The 22,611-nt window shown below is 45.0% G+C and overlaps 1 protein-coding gene across 4 annotated transcripts in view; it reads right to left on the bottom strand.

The window, feature by feature from the left end:
• SMARCC2 (SWI/SNF related, matrix associated, actin dependent regulator of chromatin subfamily c member 2) overlaps positions 1–22,611 on the bottom strand; it is a 101,249-nt gene that overhangs the window by 6,602 nt on the left and 72,036 nt on the right. For 2 of the 4 annotated variants that reach the window (XM_040425562.1, XM_040425563.1), the window contains exons 19-28: positions 19,399–19,461; positions 19,065–19,323; positions 18,823–18,984; positions 18,704–18,742; positions 16,279–16,343; positions 14,687–14,813; positions 9,243–9,397; positions 8,952–9,086; positions 4,527–4,845; positions 996–1,379 (exon numbers count right to left, since the gene is read on the bottom strand). In XM_040425562.1, coding sequence (XP_040281496.1) covers positions 996–1,379; positions 4,527–4,845; positions 8,952–9,086; positions 9,243–9,397; positions 14,687–14,813; positions 16,279–16,343; positions 18,704–18,742; positions 18,823–18,984; positions 19,065–19,323; positions 19,399–19,461 — 1,708 coding nt within the window. The remainder of the gene's footprint in view (positions 1–995; positions 1,380–4,526; positions 4,846–8,951; positions 9,087–9,242; positions 9,398–14,686; positions 14,814–16,278; positions 16,344–18,703; positions 18,743–18,822; positions 18,985–19,064; positions 19,324–19,398; positions 19,462–22,611) is intronic. The other 2 variants (XM_040425564.1, XM_040425565.1) reach the window with 1 other exon arrangement.

Raw genomic sequence — 22,611 nt, 5'->3', positions numbered from 1 at the left:
GGCTGGATTACAGTAGAATAAAAGCAAGTGGCAGTTACAAAAACAGCGTAGTAAAAATCCTGTGGATACGTCATAAATACTTAACATGGGAATTCTGCTTTAAAAATTATCTCCGGCATATTAACATAATATTAACATACATGAACCCAAGCAGTGCTATCACTTAATTTGATTAGTAGAATTAAAGTCCACCTCCAGATATGAGCATGGCAGCGTCTCCCTCCAGAATAGAAACCTTTAACCAAGAATGTATGCAATACACAGACCTATAACGACCGCTACAACAGCAATACGAGAGCTAGAGGGATTCTGTACTAAAGCCCAGAAGTGTCGTTTTTAGTAATGTTACTAGGAAAGCCCTGATATTCAGGAGCAACATTTGAGTTTAAGAGCAAGATAAAAATGTTACTTCCCGGTTTTGTACGTCTGTCTAAAGGGGAAGGTGAAAGCTGCAGGAAGTGACAGCAGGAAGAATAGATCACCAGTTATTACTGCCATCTCTTTGCCTGTGCAGCCTTCAGTGACCCTTGGGACACAGAGGACACTATTACATTCAGAAGGTCTTTGTATTTCTAATAGAGAATTGTAAAAATGTTGTGTTCCAAGTGTCTACTTTCAGAAAACATATGGGTACGGGGTATAATATATTTTTTAATTGATTATTCAGGATGCATTTGTGGCTTTGTTCTGAAATGGTTAAAAGGGACACAGAAGCCTCTCCTGCAGAGTCCCTTATGCAACACCACCGCCATCACTTTGGGAGGAGATGCACCTGCACTTATACTTTACAACTAGGTGGTGTCTTGAAATTTCTGCAAAGTAGTAGTGGTCTTCATTTTTATTTTAATGCACTTATACAATTCAGCTACGTAACACAATCACTGTACATTATAGTATTTTAGCCACTGCTATGAAATATCTCCGGTCAATTTCACACTTTGCCCAGAATGACTACAATCGTTCTGTATTCTTCTTCCCTTCTCTATTGAGCTCACCTGAAACAGGACTGGAAGTGATGGCAGAGCCTCCCTGCATTGCGGCTACGATGGCAGGGCTATGAGATGCAGCTGAACCCAGGGAGGATGGCAAGTTAGGAGGGGCTGGAGACATAGTTATGGCAGGGTTATGTGTAAGTGGAGGTGCCCCACCAACACGGCATGCTGTTGGAGGGAAGGTGCCATGCATGGAATGGTGAATTGAGTAGGGGTTAGTTGAAGGGTTGTGATGAAGAGAGTCCACTAAGTCACTACCCATATTAAATGGAACAGGCAGAGGCATGCTGGGGTACTGATTACCGGGCACCGGTGGCTGGGAAGGAACTGGCACTGCTGTTGGGATCATTGGGCTAGGAGTTGGTTGAACTGTGTATGCACCAGAACCTGCAGGAAAGAAATTGAGATATAAATTCCTTTATTAATTCTGAAACATAATAGTATCTATTCTTGAAAAGACAACAGGGTTTCATTAAAGGGGTTATCCAAGACTATTCAATGCCCCCCATATGCCCGGGCCCCTCACACTGAATATACTTACCTGGTTCCCCGCACCGCCGCTGCTTCTCCCCGTGCGCGGATGAAACCATTCGGTGTGTGTGTGGGGGGGGGAAGCAGCCAATGGCAGGCGGTGGTGGGGACAAGCCTCCCTAACATCGCGAGTGACGCTAGGGAGGCTCATCGACGTCTGCCATTGGCTGCTCCCCCCCCCCCCCCCCCCCCAAGATGTTTTCATGGAGAAGCAGCAGCGGCGCGGGGAGCCAGGTAAGTATATTCATTGTGAGGGGGCCAAGGCATATAATAGTCTTGGATAACCCCTTCAATAACAAGAAACTTAGCATTTTTGTAAGATCCTACAGTAAAGCAGCTGATGCCTGATTGGAATCTAGAACTTGATTTTTCAACACGTTAGAAAGAAAAAGATTTTAAAAAGTGTAACTGTCATTCTATTTTTTTTTTTTATGATATTGACCATTTTTGTAATATACTTTAATTACTGAAATCATACATTTCTATTACAAAATAGCTCAAAAGTGGCCAATTTTGAGCCCTAGCAACGCTCCTCTGTCTTCTGTTTACATAACACAGTCAGTGTTAGCAAGTCTCCACAGTTATGTAAACTGAAGACAGAGGAGCGTTGCTAAGGCTCACAATGGGCCATTATAAAGCTATTTTTCTAATAAAAATATAAGTTTTCAGTAACTAGTATATTACAAAAATAGTCAGCATCACCGCCCCTATACATTACATAAATAAAAATAGAATGGCAGTTACACTTTAATGCAGCATGTAGCTTGTAATGCAAACATAGTTGGGAAGAAAAGAGATAAGATTAAGGGCTTAAAGGGGTTGTCCAGCAAATAATTTCCTTTCAACCAGCTCATTATGGGGTACAAAAATAAAAAGCATATTCAACTTACCAGTCCCCCACAGTGTCCATTTCAACACGGCCCAGGTCCCCCACTGCTCCCTAGTCCCTCTCAATGCGCAGGAAATGCTGCTCAAACAATCACTGGCCACAGCAGTGCCCCTCTGCCAGTGAATGGCTGGGCGGGCATTTCTTGCGTGAAGAGAGGGACCACAGAGCAGCCAGTGTTAGAATGGGAGTGCAGGGGGGCAGTGAGTTATGCTCTTTTTTATTTTTGTACTCCATTGTGAACTGCTTTTAAAGTCATTTTATTCATGAACAACACAAAAGATATATAAATAATCATTATACACTGCCTGGCCAAAAAAAGTCACCACCTGGATTTAACTAAGCAAATAGGTAGGAGCCTCCCACTGGTTAATTACTGCATGGGTGATTATGTTTTTGTCGGCAACAAATGAGTTAACCCTAACTGATGCAGTGAGCAGCTTCTCATTTGTTAAAACAACCATGTGGTAAGACACATCCTGTGGTCGTAGAAAATATGATAATCTGTTTCAGAAGGGTCAAATTATTGGCATGCATCAAGCAGAGAAAACATCTAAGGAGATGGCTGAAACTACTAAAATGGGGTTAAGAACTGTCCAACGCATTATTAAAAAGTGATAGGACAGTGGGGGAAAATCATCTTCGAGGAAGGAATGTGGTCGAAATGTTTGGTGAAATCAAATTGTAGAAAAACAACAGTAGAACTCAGGGCTATGTTTAATAGTGAAAGTAAGAGCATCTCCTCGTGCACAATGCGAAGAGAACTCAATTGGGACTAAACAGCTGTGTAGCCGTAAGAAAACCACTTGTCAGTGAGGCTAACCAGAAAAAATGACTTCAATTTGCCAGGGAGAATAAAGATTGGACTCATGTGGTCTGATGAGTCCAGATTTACCCTGTTCCAGAGTGATGGGCGCATCAGGGTAAGAAGAGAGGCGACTGAAGTGATGCACCCATCATGCTTAGTGCCTACTGTACAAGCCTGTGGGGGCAGTGCTATGATCTGGGGTTGCTGCAGTTGGTCAGGACTAGGTTCAGCAACGCTATATGCCCAAAGAATGAGGTCAGCGACTACCTGACCATACTGAACGACCAGGTTATTCCATCAATGGATTTTTTTCTTCCTGATGGCTCGGGCATATTCCAAGATAGCAATGCCAGGATTCATTGGGCTCAAATTGTGAAAGAGGGCTTCAGGGAGCATGAAACATCATTTTCACACATGGATTGGCCACCACAGAGTCCAGACCTGAACCCCATTGAGAATCTTCGGGATGTGCTGCAGAAGACTTTGTGCAGTGGTACAAATCTCACATCATCAATACAAGATCTTGGGGAAAATTTAATGCAATGCTAGACAGAAATAAATGTGACATTGCAGAAGCTTGTGGAAACGATGCCACGGCGAATGTGTGCACTAATCAAAGCTAAAGGTGGTCCAATGAAATATTAGACTGTCTGATCTTTTTTTGGCCAGACAGTGTATATAAACATATACATGTATTGAAGGGGTTGTCCACTTTTTATACAGTCCTGATCAAAAGTTTAAGACCACTTGAAAAATGGCAAAAAAATCCTATTTAGCATGGCTGGATCTTAACAAGGTTCCAAGTAGAGCTTCAACATGCAACAAGAAGAAATGGGAGTGAGACAAAACATTTTTTGAGCAGTTAATTGAATGAAAACAACGAATAAACTGAAACAGGCTGTTTTTCAGCTGATCAAAAGTTTAGGACCACATGCCTTTAAAAGGCCAAATATCAGTTCGGCAGGGGATTAGACTCCCGGCACCCCCATCAATCAGCTGTTTGAAGAGAACACATCACTCGCACGAGCGCTGCCTTTTCCTTACGGTTTACCTGTTCACCATTGCAACTGCAGAGGTGTGGAGTGTAATTACAACTCTGCACTCCTCTGCAGTTGTGACTATGAACAGTGAAGAGAAGGCAGCGCTTGTGCGAGCGATGTGTTCTCTTCAAACAGCTGATCGGCAGGGGTGCTGGCAGTCGGAGCCGGCCAATCTGATATTGATGACCTATCCTAAAGATAGATCATCAATATAAAAAAAAAACAACTGACAACTCCTCTAATGAAACAACAAAATGCAGGTCACTCACTATGTGCTGGACTGGGCTGTGTTGCTCCTTGCTGCTGACTATTCACTGGTGGCTGCGCTGAAGGTATATTTGGCTGAACAATCCCCTCTGAACTGTTTGCTGAATTCCCAGGCCCAGGTGTGACAGACTGCTGTGGCACTGGGATAGAGTGAGCAACCGGTGGCACAGGCTGACCAGCAGGAGGGGTCTGGTGTTGCTGCTGGTGTTGGCTTTGAATCTGCTGGAAGTGCTGCTGACGGGCCCTCAGCTCTGCATATTTCAACTGCTCCATGTGAAATGATTGTCTGTCTGCTAGAAGCTGTTGTCGTTGGTATTCAAGCTAAAAAATAAAAAATAAGGCAAAACATTTTAAGGACTTAATTGATATAGACAGTAGACCACGAGACTTTTTAAGCTTGACAGTGAGATTTGATTAATACAAGTGGTGCTGAGACACATCCTTTATAAAAAGACAAACTGCTATTTGTGCAAATGACGCCTGAAATGTCATACTTTTCAAGTAACAAACTTGGCACAACCATAAGACTAAAATCTATCAGTCAAAATCAAGCTAGGAACTAAGTTACTGCCACAAGGCTCCTGGGACAAGATCATGTAATAGACACTTAACACTGTAGCAATACTGCCAGGATAGACTTCAAAAGCACAGTATCACTGCTACATGGAGATATATATATACAGTGGGGGAAATAATTATTTGACCCCTCACTGATTTTGTAAGTTTGTCCAATGACAAAGAAATGAAAAGTCTCTGAACAGTATCATTTCAATGGTCGGTTTATTGTAACAGTGGCAGATAGCACATCAAAAGGAAAATCGAAAAAATAACTTTAAATAAAAGATAGCAACTGATTTGCATTTCATTGAGTGAAATAAGTATTTGAACCCTCTAACAAAAAAAGACTTAATACTTGGTGGAAAAACCCTTGTTTGCAAGCACAGAGGTCAAACGTTTCTTGTAATTGATGACCAAGTTTGCGCACATTTTAGGAGGAATGTTGGTCCACTCCTCTTTGCAGATCATCTCTAAATCCCTAAGGTTTCGAGGCTGTCTCTGTGCAACTCTGAGCTTGAGCTCCCTCCATAGGTTTTCGATTGGATTAAGGTCCGGAGACTGACTAGGCCACTCCATGACCTTAATGTGCTTCTTCTTGAGCCACTCCTTTGTTGCCTTTGCTGTATGTTTTGGGTCATTGTCGTGCTGGAACACCCATCCACGACCCATTTTCAGTTTCCTGGCAGAGGGAAGGAGGTTGTCGCTCAGGATTTCACGATACATGGCTCCGTCCATTTTCCCGTTTATGCGAATAAGTTGTCCTGTGCCCTTAGCAGAAAAACACCCCCAAAGCAAAATGTTTCCACCCCCATGCTTGACGGTGGGGACGGTGTTTTGGGGGTCATAGGCAGCATTTTTCTTCCTCCAAACACAGCGAGTTGAGTTAATGCCAAAGAGCTCTATTTTGGTCTCATCAGACCACAGCACCTTCTCCCAGTCACTCTCTGAATCATTCAGGTGTTCATTGGCAAACTTCAGACGGGCCTGCACATGTGCCTTCCTGAGCAGGGGGACCTTGCGAGCCCTGCAGGATTTTAATCCATTGCGGTGTAATGTGTTTCCAATGGTTTTCTTGGTGACTGTGGTCCCTGCTAATTTGAGGTCATTAACTAACTCCTCCCGTGTAGTTCTAGGATGCTTTTTCACCTTTCTCAGAACCATTGACACCCCACGAGGTGAGATCTTGCGTGGAGCCCCAGAGCGAGGTCGATTGATGGTCATTTTGTGCTCCTTCCATTTTCGAACAATCGCACCAACAGTTGTCACCTTCTCTCCCAGCTTCTTGCTAATGGTTTTGTAGCCCATTCCAGCCTTGTGCAGGTCTACAATTTTGTCTCTGACATCCTTGGACAGCTCTTTGGTCTTTCCCATGTTGGAGAGTTTGGAGTCTGCTTGATTGATTGATTCTGTGGACAGGTGTCTTTTATACAGGTGACTAGTTAAGACAGGTGTCCTTAATGAGGGTGACTAATTGAGTAGAAGTGTCTAACCACTCTGTGGGAGCCAGAACTCTTAATGGTTGGTAGGGGTTCAAATACTTATTTCACTCAATGAAATGCAAATCAGTTGCTATCTTTTATTTAAAGTTTTTTTTTCGATTTTCCTTTTGATGTGCTATCTGCCACTGTTACAATAAACCTACCATTGAAATGATACTGTTCTGAGACTTTTCATTTCTTTGTCATTGGACAAACTTACAAAATCAGTGAGGGGTCAAATAATTATTTCCCCCACTGTATATATATATATATATATATATATATATATATATATATATATATATATATATATACACACACATACACACGAGTTTCATGCGTTCATCCCTCAAGATGAAAAATATGTAAATCTTACCTATGAGACATGACCATGTGCAATAATATCACCAATACTTTATTATTCGTCTGGTACGGAGTAGCGCAGGAGATGCCAACCCTGCTGTGTCTATCCATTTACGCCATTGCTTCTCCTTTCAAGTAATATAGTCCCATTCAACCAGGACGTAGCTAGGATTTTCCTAGCCTGATGTAATATCTTGGAAATAGCTTATTTCCCCTTATTATCTGCTGGTAAGTCATCTACATAACCCCACCAGGTATAATGGGGACCCTTAGGCTAAACAAATTAAGTATTAAAGTATAACTGTCGTATATATTTTTTTGGAGTATTGGATTGTGGTGATTAATATCAACTTGGTGGCCCTATTTCAACTTTTCACTGTGTATTCAACTACCCCTTAATTCCACATTTTTGTTCCCTGTACTGCCAACTTTTACCTGTACTTAAAGGGAACCTGTCACCTGGATTTTGTGTATAGAGCTGAGGACATGGGTTACTAGATGGCCGCTAGCACATCCGCAATACCCAGTCCCCATAGCTCTGTGTGCTTTTATTGTGTATAAAAACCGATTTGATACATATGCAAATTAACATAAAAGAGTCAAATCAGTTTTTTTACACAATAAAAGCACACAGAGCTATGGGGACTGGGTATTGCGGATGTGCTAGCGGCCATCTAGCAACCCATGTCCTCAGCTCTATACCCAAAATCCTGGTGACAGGTTCCCTTTAAAATAGGGTTGCTAGGCATGGTCCGTCTATACTCTGCGTGCAAGGTCACATTACTGACAGCCAGGGACTGTAAGTAAATGATTAAAGCCAGGACCTCCCCAGCAGCTGATAAGTGCCTGGGCTGTGTGCACTTCTCCCTGTCCCTGCGCTTGGCAGATGCTCCCTCACTCAGCAGAGCTGGAGAATGCAGAGTTGAATCAGCGCAGACCAGGGAAGGGAGATCTGCCATCTGCTCAGTGTATAAATGAAAGCAACATTTTGGTAAGAGGACCCCTTTGTGCTGCAGGAGATTAACCCTTTAGGGGGGAGGGCTCTGGTTACTGACACTTTTGGGGGGCTATTGTTACTGGCTAGTGAGGGCAGGCGGGATTAGCCTCAGGGTGAGGGCAGTGGCGGCCATCTTAACTGAATAGTGAAATTGCAGTTTTATGCAGACTGGTTGCTAAGGGCTGAATCTTATTAAATATGGGGTAAGTCAGTCTAATAGTAACTGATTCTGGAATATCATGTTATTAGTAACTACATATATGAAAATTGAAATTAGGGTCTAAGTGTGACAGTTATCCTTTAAGTCAATTTTTTCCCAGAAGTCTGCACGTGCCGGGCATGTCCATAGCATATGCTTGACATCTGCACTCGATTCTGTGCATTTGGGGCACCCGGCATCAAGTCTGACACTCATCTTATAAAAAAGTACTGCCGTTCTATACACTCTATGTAGACAAAATAATTGGGGTCATTAATGCGGTATGCTAAGAGATCATGATTGTGTAGCTTCCGACACAACCATTCACACATCATGGGAGATTGGCCCGAATACCTGGATTCTTACACAATTAAATCTTCATATTACTATTTGAGTATATGTTTTCAACCTGTTACAGTAATGTGATGTAGGACATACCTCTCACAGGTTGTTTTTCCCCGTTGAATACCTATGGTGTCAATACCACTTGATAAGCAGGCGGAAAAAACTGTAGTCTTAAACCCTTCAACTAATGCTATGAGATGTATAGCTATCCCTTATTTACTTGCACCCCTGTATGCAGTTCTCTTTCCGTCTGAATATGGTGTGTTTTCTGTAGGTGTTTAGATTTTGTGTATTTCAAACACTGGAACACATGCCTATTCCTCAGCAGTCATAGGCTGTCAACCTCTGCCGTCCTCCTGCGGATGATGTTGTAGACACCGCTTTTGTGCCGGCACCAAACCTATGTCTTACTTTTACTGCTTTGGGGGGTTCAACTCTTTAGTGGCTATGGTAAAGTAACAATTGAACAATATAAATTAGAACGTACTGCTTCCCTCTCTCTGTCCATGATGGTTTCAAGCTCTTCAAAGTGCCTCAGTTTAATTTCCAGCTTCTTCATCTGGGTCTCCACTAGCAGAGCCACCAGGGACTTGATCTTGCGCTCCTCCACTGCTGCCAGGTGCTAATGAAAGAGAAATCATTACAGTAATGTGGAGGCAATGTGATATTTTCATTCTCCTATCACATAGCAACTCACTGATAAAACAGAAAGTATATCTGAGGTTCTCAAAATGTCAGTACGCTGTGAACCGTATAACCAGATACTATCTTCACTTACCTTAGCTTTGACAGCAGCAGCCGCCAGAGCAGCAGCAGCAGCTGTGGACAGGTTGCCTTCTCCAATGTCTCTTTCTACCTTATTCTTTACTTCAGTCTCTTCCTTATCGGTTTCTTCTGATCCTTCTTTGCTGTCAGAAACTTTTTCTCCATCAGCTGAAATAGGAGCAAAGGCATTCAAATGTGCAGACAATCGACTGGTTATTGTACACCTCTGAACATCTCGTGTACACCTTGGACATGGTGATCCTAATTTAGATTTTATTAGTAATTAGCGTAAAATGCTTTTCCTTAAAGACTAAAAGGGTAAAAAATGCCTTATCTAATACTAAATGAGGCCATCTTAGAACTATAGGATTAGGTACCAAACTCCAACTTTTGCTGCCGACTTATACAAAGAGACTATGCAAAAAAAAAACGTAGAGAAAAGACATAACTACAAGGGATTTTCGTACATACACAGCAAAAGGCCAAGAAGCGAACAAACCCAATAAAATAAGGCATAACTAGATTTTTGTACTTACCGTAAAATCTGCTTCTCTTCCGTTCATTGGGCGACACAGTCTTGACCTTGGGTATAGCTATTGCCACTAGGAGGCGACACTAAGCAAATAAAGTGTTAGCTCCTCCTCTCAGCTATACCCCTCCTGCAGACACTGAACTAATCAGTTTGTACAAAAGCAGTAGGAGCAGCCAAGAGAAGCCAACAGCAAATAATAAAAAGGAAGAAAACCGGAGATGGGTCATCCTGAAGAACCAGAAGGACCCATCTAGAAGAACCAGTAATGTACATACATGGTGGGAGCTGTGTCCCCCAATGAACGGAAGAGAAACAGATTTTACGGTAAGTACAAAAATCTAGTTTTCTCATCCGTATCGTTGGGGGACACAGTCTTGACTTTGGGACGTCCAAGAGCAGTCCCCGAGGTGGATCATAAACGAAGAAGCCATCCGGCCAATCCGAGGACCGCTTTGTGCAAAACTCTACGCCCCAGAGAAGTGTCAGAAGATGCAAAGGTGTGCACCCTGTAAAACTTGAAAAAGTGTGCCCAATCGACCAGGCAGCCGTCCTGCACCTCTGAAGGGCCTAAGCCCCATGATGTACTGCCCAACCATTGCCCGAGTAAAATGAGCAGTAACCCGGAAGGGTGGAGCCCGACCACTGATGCGGCACGCTTCCACCATGGCAAAACGAATCCATCAAAAAATGGAAACTTTGGACATAGCCAGCCCTCATCTCAGTCCCTCCGGAATGACGAGTAATACTCCGTTCGTCGTAAAGAGGACGTCTGAGACCGGTAGATGCGAACGGCCCGAACCTAAACCAGAGTGTGGAACGACTGTTCCCAAGGAGGAGACGTGGCAGGACAAAAGGAAGAGAGAATGAACCCTACATTGAGATGGAATGTCGACACGACCTTCGTAAGGAAGGACTAGACCGGACGAAGGACTACCATGTCCTGATGGAGGATGAGGAAGGGCGACCGACATGAAAGAGCAGCTAGTTCCGACACCCTATGGATTGAAATGACTGCCACCAAAAAGGCCACCTTGTAAGCCATGAAGCAAATGGACACCTGCTGCAAAGGCTCAAACGGAGAGCACTGGAGAGCGCTGAGCGCCAGATTAGGTCCCAGGGATTCAACGGAAGTTGGTAAGGGGGCGCAGCGTGCGCAACCCCCTGCAGAAATGTCTGAACCGCAGCAAGGGAAACCAAATTCCGCTGAAAAAGAATAATGTCTGGATCTCAGGAGCCAAAGAGCTGCAGCTGTGCGAAACTTGCCCCCCATGGGGAAGAAGTAGGGATTCCCGAAGGCAAAGGCTCCACACACCATACCGAACTGCTAGAAGAGAAGAGCACTCCAGTTGAACCATAATCAACACCACCCGCGCAGGCACCCCACCGCAGAAAAGGGGGCATACGAGACCCCAATGGCTATGAACACTAGCCGAGCAGGCGGAACAGTATGTCATAGTATGGCAGATGACAGCACAATAGGGAATAAGAGTATCTGTCAGCTAGCGCCTCAGGAACCCCATACATATAGGGCCTGGAGGATCTATCGCACCCCGTGATGGCAGAACATGAGCACAGTGCCACCTGTGATAAGGAAATGTAGGCACAATCACAGCTACAACTAGCGAGAAGGTTCCACCCCTAGAAGGGGGACGATAAACACACATACTCCCCCCGGGGACAGAGTCGCACAGTAGGGGCAACGGAACAGGAGTAGCCACAAAATCTATAGCCAGCGCAAGGCTGCCTCATAGGGGGGAGGTCATAGCCCAAATATGGTTTCCAGGACCAGAGGAGAGGCTCTCCCTGAGAATGAGACCAAACAGCAGTAAACACCCAGAATATGGTGCTAGCTCCATCCTCCACTTGAGAAGCAAGGAAACTGACAAGCAGTGCATCTGTTCTACCTACTGACAGAGAATGGACGTGGAGCATGTTGAGTCAACAGCCTGTCAGCTACCGTCCCACCTAAGAAAGATGGAAAATGCGATAGAGAATCACTCCGCTGACGGAAGAGGGAAACCCAACAAGATGCATCGGGCCCACGGGTAGGGAAAACACTACTGGTTGTGCAACTACTCCGCCATTGGAAAGAGAGTAATGCTACCGGATGTACAGTATGCAATTGTGGTGCTACTAATCCACCTATAAAAGGGGGAAAACCGACAGGACAAAGGACCACCAGTATTAGTGCAATTACTCTGCCTGCAGAGGGGGTACTGCAACATGACGTATGGCACCAAGCGGAAGTGCAGTTACCCGCCAAATGAAGGAGGGTAATGCAATAGCCTGTATAGGAACCAGTGGTAGAGCAACTACTCTATGGAAAGAGGGTACTACCACAAAATGTACAGTATACGGAGTGAATGCAAATACTCCTATTATGGAAGGAGAGGAATGCTAGCGGAAGCATAGGATCCAGTGATAGCGCAACTACTCTGCCTATAGAAGGAGGGTAATGCCACAGAACTTCTGTTATCTAGTGGTGGTACAAATAGTCCACCTATGGAAAGAGGACAATGCTACCTGATGTACAGGGGCCCACGGGAGGTGCCAATACTGTGCCTCAGAAACAAGCAAACACTCCGTCATTTAATAAAAGAGGGTAATGCTACAGGCTGAACGACACCCACTGGAAGTGCAAGTACTCCGCCCATGGGAGGAGGGTAATGCTACAGGCTGCACCGAATCCAATGGTGGAGCTATTACTCTGCATATGGAAAGAGAATAATGGTACAGAGACTGTACGGTACCCCCCTAGAAGTGCTATTACCCTTTCTATGGAAGAAGGGTAATGGTACAGGCTATTCACACGGGGGAAGGGGCACTATGGGCAGTCTCCAAACTTTATACTCACCTGTCTGGCGTCTTCTGCCCCCCTGGCTCCAGCCGGGTCACCACCTTCGGTGTGCGGCCCCTTGGTGAGGGACGCTACACCTGAACAGAGGGGACTTGTGGCGTGGACGGTTGTGGTGACCCGAATGCTGGCGGGAGAGTTTTTACCGTAACCTCTGGTCCTCCTTTTCTTCTGGAGCATGGGAAGGAGCTGGGGGTTTGGGTGACCCCCTGGTCTCCCATCTCCTGGATGGGAGTGCAGGCAGTTTTACAGACTGCCTGTAAATCCCCCTAGAAAAGGAAAGAAGAAAAAAAAAAAAAAACAGCAGGCCTCCGACAGACACTAAGCTAAAACTGATTAGTTCAGTGTCTGCAGGAGGGCTATAGCTGAGAGGAGGAGCTAACACTTTCTTTGCTTAGTGTCGCCTCCTAGTGGGAATAGCTATACCCAAGGTCAAGACCCCAATGATATGGATGAGAAAAGAAATCCACCCAGGTTACTGCCCACACAAAAAAATATATAGTTGATCCAATGGATGAGGAGTAAAACAGATTGAAAGATACATGTCGACACTGTAAAACTAAGGGACGTTAGATAATGGGAAGAGAAAGATTGGGCATTTTGAATATTTAACAGGTGCAATCATTTGTCCCCCAGGATATAAGCCAATTCCTGAAGAGCACGGCTAATGCTGTCCAGGAATTGGAATTCTGAAATTATAAAAGCATTTTGTCCTTAGAATAAAGACAGGTTATGATGTGTGCACTATAATTGTCACGATACCAAAATTTAGATTCGATTCCGATACCATAAAAAAGTATTGCTATAAAACACCAAAAAAGCCGCGTGCATTCCGCATTTTATGGAACGTCCGGCCCATAATCGAACAGTCTGAGTCTTTTGGGGGGGACAAGGGGACTAAAAAATGGCGAATCGTGCGGTTTTTATTTTTTATTTTTTCTGTTACAGCGTTCACCACATAGGAGATTTTTTTTATATTTTAATAGTTCGCACTTTTTCGGGCGTGACGATATGTAATACGTTTATTTATTGTTTATATGTTTTATATATAAAATTGGGAAAGGGGGTGATTTAAACTTAATATTTTGGTGTTTGTTTGTTTTTTACTTTTTATTTTATTTTACTTTTTATTTAATAACTATTAGCCCCCTTAGGGGCAAGAACATTTGTCCTATTCACCCTAATAGAGCTCTATCAGGGTGAATAGGACTTCACACTCTCCCTGCTGCCCTGTGCTTTGTGCACACAGCAGCAGGGAGGTTACCATGGCAGCCATGGCTTTGGCTGCCATGGTAACCGTTCAGAGCCCCGCTATTACAGTGCTGGGGCTCCGATCACAACTGCCACTGCCACCAATGAGGAGGAGGGGAGGGGACCCTGTGGCCATTGCCACCAATGATTATAATACTAGGGGGTTTGGGGGGGCTCACTGCGCCACTAATAAAGATGGGTAACCTTTTAATACAAATACAGAAGGCGGGTGCCAGAGGCTGAAACACATAGCCGGCACCCGACCTCTATGACAGGGTGCTGAGATCCACGGCAGTTAGCCCCTCAGGTGCGGCACCTGAGGGGTTAACTGCCACAGATCGCAGCGCCCTGTCATAGAGGCTGGGTGTCGGCTATGTGATTCTGCCGCCGGCACCCGTCTCCTGTATTTGTATTAATGGGTTAGTTATCAGTGGTGGCGCAGTGGCCACAGCCCCTCCCCTCCTCCTCTCTTCAAACTGGCAGCAGCGGCACAGGGGGGAGGGAGTGACTCCTTCTCCCTTGTGCTGCTGAGGGAACATGGAGAGCGCTGAGAGCAGCGTGCGCCATGTTCTCTGATACTAGGCTATGAAGTAGCACTACTGCACAGCCTAGTATCGGTAAATGTCAAATCCCGGTATCGAATCGATACCGGTACAAAAGTAATTCGATACCCGGTGCAACCCTAGTGTGCACAACCACCTTGCTCACATGAAACTGCCAGAATCCCGGGTGTAAATTCCTCATTCCTATACAAATACTTCCTGGGCTACAATTTTATCAAAATACAATAAATGCATTAGAGTATGCTGCAAACACCTACCCATATCAACGTCACTCTTGTCTGAGTCCTTATCTGTGTCATCTTTGTTCTTATCATCTTCTTTTTTCGTAACATCACTTATGCGCTCCTTTGTGTCATCCTCGGAGACTGATTCACTGGGAGAATCCTGAAGGTCAAAGTAGGAATGGCTATAACATAATGGCGCATTTTATAAAAAGATCTGTACATACCAGGTGTCAGTCCCTGGGACTGTTCACTTAGGATCGTGTAATTAGAGAATCAAATACTGTAGATGCTTTAATCTACAGAGGTCTGTCCTGGTGAGTGATTTAGATGAATTTAAGATTTAAGCTTTCTAGTATAAATGAATTACAAAGTCACCTCAGTGATCATTGTTGATCTGGTCATCGCCTGCAGTCACTTGCAATTAGACAGCCAGTTGTCTAACTACTTTCACAATATAAAGTGTTTATAGCCCATCATAAGCCCCATCAAGTGTCTGTAGCATCAGGTCTCTGCCTCTTCTTTCCCTCCCAGCTTTAACATCACAGATCCAAGCCTGCTTGAAGCCCTGCTGAAAAAACTCTGCCCGAAGACAAGGCATCATTGCAGACATTTTATGATTTAAATCAGATTTTTTTGATTTAAAATCGGATTTTTTTATATAAAATGCTTTTTGAGGAAAATATATTACCATCCAAAGGTTATTCCATCATGAAATAAAGATTAGTTTTTTAATCATGTAGAATAAGGCTGTATATGTTTAATTTTTTTGGTAAATAAATTCCATTAATCCATTCACAATCAGTGATGGCCAGTTCACATTGTTCGCCCGCGAACACATGCGGGCTGCCATCTTTTTTCACAAGTCCGGCGATGCACAGGTAAGCCCTTACCTGTGCCTGTGCGGGAGCAGGCAGTTCCGAGAACAGCCTGATGAAGGCCCCCGGCGGCTGTTCTCGGAACTGCCTGCTCCCGGTGACCGCATTTGATTTCAGACCGGCTCGCGCACACGCACAGGTAAGGGCTTACCTGTGCATCGCCGGACTTGTGAAAAAAGATGGCAGCCCGCATGTGTTCGCGGGCAAACAATGCGAGCTGGCCATCACTGTTCACAATGTCATGCTCTTCCAGAGGTTTTTGTAAGATTATTGGGCAGTTTTTCTGCCTACAAGATATTATCACAGATGCTTGGTTTCCTTTTGCAGTTCTCAAAACTGAATTTGACTCAGCAGAGATCACATGCCTCTTCTTCACAGCAAAAATGTTATAACATGAACAGAGTTGAGAAAAAGACCTTAATCCTAACTTCTACAAACCTATGAATACAAAATCAACCTAATCAAACTAATATGAAAAGTTGTTATTCTAAAAATCTTCATCTACTTACATATTATAAGTTATACCAGCAAGAATTAGTCTTTATGTAGAAAACTATTATTTAAATCAGTTTGATTTAAATCAAATCCACCCGATTGCAGACCTCACATCTACAGGGCAGGGTCCAGGAGAATGAGCAGAACGCTGCGCTGACAGGCAAGGTCATTGATGATGTACATGGCACAGCCTTACAAGCCTTGGTAATTACTACTGAAGCATAGCAATACTGCCTGTATTGTACAGGATTGTACCTTTGGCTCTTTCTTTTCCTCTGTAGGCTGTGGTTCAGGAGGGGGCTCTTCTGTACTATTCTCCTCTGGAAAATAAATATTATCAGTGCTGGGAATTAAAGTACACACATTGACAAAAAAAAAATAACACACACCCAGATAGAAGTGTTGGGTTGCTGCAAAACTCAGCATGCAGTTTATGTCTGATTAGAGAAGGCTCTCAGAGGTTACTTTTGGGTAGCGTACCTCTTGGGGAGAGATTGTTGACTGCTAGACATGCCTCTACAACACACTCAAAGACATTTTGCCCAGTTGTCATACTTTAAAAAGAAGTGCATCATTTGACCAAGAGAAGCAGGATGGTTGCTTCAATGAACTGCCTGCTATTTAGGCCGTTCTGACCTAGCTATTAGTAGGTGTTGCGAACGGTGGTTATATGAGGGCACACATATATGGCAAACAGGCTCGGATGGCCTTGGCAGATCCCTAGTAGAGAGGATTGTTTGATCCACCAACAAGCACAAGTAGCTCCCACAGTTCCCACCATGCAGACATAGGTGGCACCTTTATTACAAACCCCTGTTTCTGCCCGGACCATTTGTAGGCACTTTAGAAAATTTGGTGTAACAACGTCCATTACATGCCCCGTCATAGACAGTCAGCCACTGTCGCCTTAGTTTCCAGTAACGTCGTTAATGAGAAACCTGGACAGCTACGTCTTTAGCAGCAAATCCAGGTTTTGTTTGGGATCTAACAAGGGTCAGGTTTGAGTATGGAGGCCTCATGGTGAGCTCTTTAATCCTGCCTTTGATGTGGAGGACACACTGCCCCAACTGCTGGTGTGATGATCTGGGGAGCCGTCGCATACGATAGTCTATCACCCCTAGTAGTTATAGGAGGAACACTAACAGTTCAGCGATAAGTGCAGGACAACCTGCGACCACATGTGTTGCCTCCCATGACAAGGCTTCCATCTGATAATCTTCGGGATAGTGCTCGCCCACAAACAGCAAGGGTTTCCCAGGAATGTCTTTGTCGGATTACGACAGTTCATTGGTCTGCCAATTGAACATTTACGTGACCAACTGGGACATCAGCTTTGACAACCCACCAGTGTGCAGGATCTACAGGCCCAGGTGCAACCTCTGTGGGTAAATGTGCCACAGGATACCATATGGACTTTACATGACCAACAGTTTCTTATATCCAGCTACAGGTGGCCAGACAGGGTACTAGAGCCTCCTTTTCAAATGGACAGTTTTCGCCAATAGGGTATAACTAACTGATCACTTGGAGTCTGACCGCTGGGACCCTCACTAATTGCAGGTGCCGTTCCCCCGATCTGATGGAACGGCAGGTCAGGCAAGCGCCTTGTCACTTCATTCATTCTCTATGGGAGTGTTGAAGATAGAGTACACTGCTCAGCTATTTCTGTTGGTCTATATAGAATTAAGGGAGAGGCAGAACACATGCTCGACCTGCTGCTCTATCAGATAGGGGGAATGGCACCCCTGTTTTTACGCGTGGTGGGGTCTCAGAGGTCAGACCCCCCCCCCCCCAATCGATCAGTTAGTTATTTCCTATCTCATGGATAGGGGATAACTTGCAGACTTGGCACAATCCCTTTAAAGCAATGTTCTTCAACTCCAGTTCTCAGGGCCCCCCTTGCCGCTCAGGATTTGAGAATATCCCACAGAATGAATACCTGTGGTAAGTCCTGATGCTTTACATCCTCTACTCAATACTAAGGAAATCCTGAAAACATGTCCAGAAGGTGAACCCTGGACTGGAGGAGCACTGCTTTAAAAGGAATCTGTCATGACAATCTTGCGACTATTATCTGCAGTAATAAATACTGAAGATAAGGAGTCCAAATCTCAATTTTTTTTAGTTTCCTACTGCCCCGTTTCCCCACTGTCAGACTTAAAGCTGCATTGAAATACACTGTTGGGACTGCTATTCATACACACAGGAGTCCTCTCCATTATCTCGGTGTGACACAGCAGTACGGACTGTGTATTTCAGCGCAGCTTTGAGTGCTGACACTAGAGGAATAGGGGGCAGTAGGAAAAAAATGGAAATCAGAAATCCTTATGTGTAGCACTACTCATTTATTAGTACAGATAATAGTCCAGAATTAAAGGGTGGAGTAAGCTGTCACACAGAATTTTAATTCCTGCTGTTGACACCATGCAGGTGCCACCTGGAGGATACAATCGCCCTTTATGTCAGCATGGAAGTGCAGACACAAGCAGTTATCACGAGGTGACTACTGAGGAGGAGAAGGACTGCTTCAGTAAAGTAGGTATACGTTTAGAATGCTTGTTGCTGCGATTGCAGCTAGATTAAATGTGTTATACAATTTTCTGGAAAGACATGAAGGAGGCGTACTATGACTAGCTCTACTTTCTCATAAAATTAGTTGAAAAACGAGGGGCCTACATACTGTTTATGCACGGAGGCCCTCTGCTTTCTGTGTCCCCATCTGAGTGAAAGAGTAAATGGGTTAGTGTTGATGGCTACAGTCAAGCAAATATCTTTATCAGTAAAGAGAACAAAACTCACCTATCCGCTCATTTTCTTCAAAGGTTGTTCCAGCAATACCACTGCTCTCAAGTCCATAACTGGGGTCAGCTTTACCCGTCATTTTGGCAGCGTCTTCCACTTTGCGAACATGAGCTTCCACCAATGCTGCAGGAACCTCTTCCTTCATCTTGGAGAACTCATCTGTCAGGAATCAGCAAAAACCTTAGCAAACTCAGCAATATTTTGAAACCATCTAAACGACCTCAAGAGAAAGAACTTACCAAGAGCAGATTTGGCAGCAGCAGATGCCACACGAGGGTCCACCACAGAGGCTAGGAAAGCTACTGTGCTCATTACTGGGTTACCAGATTGGCTGAATGGTATAGGTTGAAAGGCCAGAGGACCAAGTGATGCTTCAGAGTCCTCCAAATAAGGATCTTCAATGGGCAGCCGAAGGAAGTGCAAAATACATTCATCTTGAGTACGGCTGCCAACGTGTTCAGACACCTTGTTCCAGTCGTCCTTGTACATTTCTAGAGCCTAAAAGTCATATAATTAGGTCATATATCTGACTTACTGCTTTTTATGTTGACTGAATTTTCTGCCATAAATTACCTCAAGAAGTAGTAGAGTCTCTTGTTCTGTCCACTCCCTCGTGGCACTTGCAGCAGATTTACTCTGTGAAAAAAATTAATGAATGGGAACACTGGAAAAATGATCAAACCTGACAATGTAACGTTAAAAAAACTGGGAAACGTGAAATGACTTTGTATACCTGTGCTAGCAGAGCTATTTTCTTTAATGTATAATTTTCATAGTGCTTGTATTGTTGTAATGAGCTGTACACTTTGCATGGGTGCTACAAATTTATTGCCTGAAAAGTTTTTTTTTTTATGTACTGCACCATGGAGAAAAATTATTTTGCTTAATGCATTCTAACACCTTGAACCACTGTGACGCTCCATACACGGCGGGGGCTGGCTGTATCATAGAGCAGGCCGAACGCCAACATTTAACCCCTCAGGTGATTGCGGCATCTGTGGAGTTAGGCAGGGGGATGCGGCTCCCTCTGCCTTCCGATCGGAGCCCCTGCAGTGACATTGCGGGGCTCTGATCGGTTACTATGGCAACCTGGATGCTTCTGAAGCTTTCCTGGCCTGCCATGGTAAGTTCCTTGTTGCTCTGTGCACAAATCAAAGCTCAGCAGGGAGCATGTGAAAATCCTATTTACCCTAATAGATCTCTATTAGGGTGAATAGGACACGGGATCAAAATAACCCAGGTTGTAGCCACCTAAGGCCCAGTTCACACGTCAGCGATTTCCATCAGTGATGTTTAAACTAAAACCTGGATTGGAGCCTCCGGTATAATGTAAAGATCTGCACTTTTTTTGTGTTTCTGATCCACACCTGGTTTTGGCAGAAAATCACTGATTGAAATCACTGACCAATCACTGAAATGTGAACTAGGCCTAATGGGGGCTAACAGTTATTAAATAAAAAAAAAAACGTTAAAATATTAATAGTTTAAATATGCCCCTTTCCCTTTTTTACGTATAAAAATATATTAACAATGAAAAAAAAAAATAATAATAATAATCCAGGTATCGCCACATCCAAAAATGTATGAACTACTAAAATATTTTTTTTTAATTCCTGTGCGGTGAATTCTGTAAAGGGAGAAAAAAAAAAAAAAATAAATAAAGATTCGCCATTTTTTTGTCACCTTTCTTCCCCCCCCCAAATTATTTTTTTTAATTGAACAACAGTGATCAAAGAGTCGTACGTACCACAAAAATGGTACCAATAAAAACTACAGTTTATTGCTCAAAAAACAAGCCCCCACGTTCTATGGCATGGGACAGCTAAGGACAGAAAGAAGGGAACCCATGTTCTCATTTAAATGAAAAGAGGTAATAATTTGGGGAAGGAAAGAAGCACCACCTTGCAAGACTTGCAAGAAAAAGAAGGTCAGCAATTCAGACACCTGTTTCATAGAGGTGACAGCCACCAACGAGGCCACTTTGAAGGGAAGACAAAAAGGAGACTTTTGTATAACTTACCAGTAAAGTCTCTATCTCGCTCTTCCTTGGGGGACACAGGAAACCATGGGTATAGCTCTGCTCCCTAGGAGGCGTGACACTAAGTGAAAGCTGTAAGCCCCTCCTCCATCAGCTATACCCTTCAGCCTGGAGAGAGAGACTGCCAGTTGCGTGTCCAAGTAGTGAAAGATAACCACCAACCGGAAAAAAGAACTGTCAAGCCCCAACGGGGGCAACCAAGCCGGAACCACAACTGTAAACCCAAATGAAGGGCGGGTGCTGTGTCCCCCAAGGAAGAGCGAGAAAGAGACTTTACTGGTAAGTTATACAAAAGTCTCCTTTTCTCGCCCATATTCCTTGGGGGACACAGGAAACCATGGGACGTTCCAGAGCAGTCCCAGAAGGGAGGGACCAGAACAAACTAGACCAACACCCAGAGGCATCAATCAACTGCCGCCTGCAACACCAGACGGCCTAAAGCAGCGTCAGCCGACGCATGAGTATGCACCCTGTAGAACTTGGTGAAGGTGTGCAAGGAGGACCAAGTGGCCGCTTTGCAAATCTGCTCCGTAGAAGCCCGATTCCTCTGAGCCCAGGAAGCCCCGACCGCTCTAGTGGAGTGAGCGGTAACACCAAGGGGCGGAACCTTGCCCTCGGCGAGATAAGCCTCAGTAACAGCCATCTTGACAAAACGGGCGATAGCAACTTTGGACGCCGCCATCCCTCTGCGCGACCCCTCCGGAACCACAAAGAGCGAGTCAGTACGCCTGAAAGAGCTGGTTACCTCCAGGTAAACCTTGAGCGCCCTGACAACGTCCAGGCGATGAAGCTTCCTCTCCCGGGGGTGGGAAGGGGAAGGACACAAGGAGGGGAGAACGATGTCCTCGTTCAGATGAAAGGCGGAGACCACCTTAGGAAGGAAGGAAGGGACCGGACGAAGAACCACCTTGTCCTGGTGGAACACTAGGAAAGGCTCCAGACAGGAGAGTGCAGCCAATTCGGACACCCTCCGAAGAGAGGTGACGGCTACAAGGAAAATAACCTTGCAGGACAGAAGCCGCAAGGAAACAGTCCGCAGAGGCTCGAAAGGAGAAGCCTGGAGCGTTGAAAGAACCAGGTTCAGGTCCCAGGGCGGTACCGAAGGGCGGTACGGAGGAACCGCGTGAGCCACGCCCTGAAGGAAAGTCTTGACAGGACCAAGGGGGACCAGTGGGCGCTGAAACAAAATGGACAGCGCAGACACCTGACCCTTCAAAGAACTAAGACCCAGACCTTGGGCAAGGCCACTCTGAAGGAAGGACAAAACGGTGGGGAGAGAAAAGCGGAGCGGAGGAATCCCCAGATCGGCACAGAACCCCAAATAGGTCCTCCAGGTCCTATAATAGATCCTAGAAGAGGACGGCTTACGGGCGCGGATCATGGTGCGGACGACGTCCGCAGAAAAACCCCTACGTGTCAGGACGGTGGTCTCAACAACCACGCCGTCAAACGTAGGGACCTTAAACGCTGGTGGAAGATCGGTCCCTGAGAAAGAAGATCTTCCCTGGCGGGCAGCGGCCAGGGCGCGTCTGCCAGGAGCAGCATGAGGTCGGCGTACCAAGACCGGCGGGGCCAGTCCGGAGCGACCAGAATCACCGAGACGCCTTCCGCCGCGATCTTCCGAAGGACCTTGGGCAGGAGTGGGATGGGAGGGAATATGTATGGACGCGCGAAGCCTCGCCAAGGAAGAACGAGGGCGTCGGCTCCGCAAGCTCCCGGATCCCTGGCCCTGGACAGATAGGCGGGGA

This window comes from Bufo bufo, chromosome 3 (assembly GCF_905171765.1).
Source record: "Bufo bufo chromosome 3, aBufBuf1.1, whole genome shotgun sequence".
Lineage (NCBI taxonomy): Eukaryota > Metazoa > Chordata > Amphibia > Anura > Bufonidae > Bufo > Bufo bufo.
Note: the sequence above shows the minus strand (reverse complement) of the source record. Positions and strands in the feature narration are given on the sequence as shown.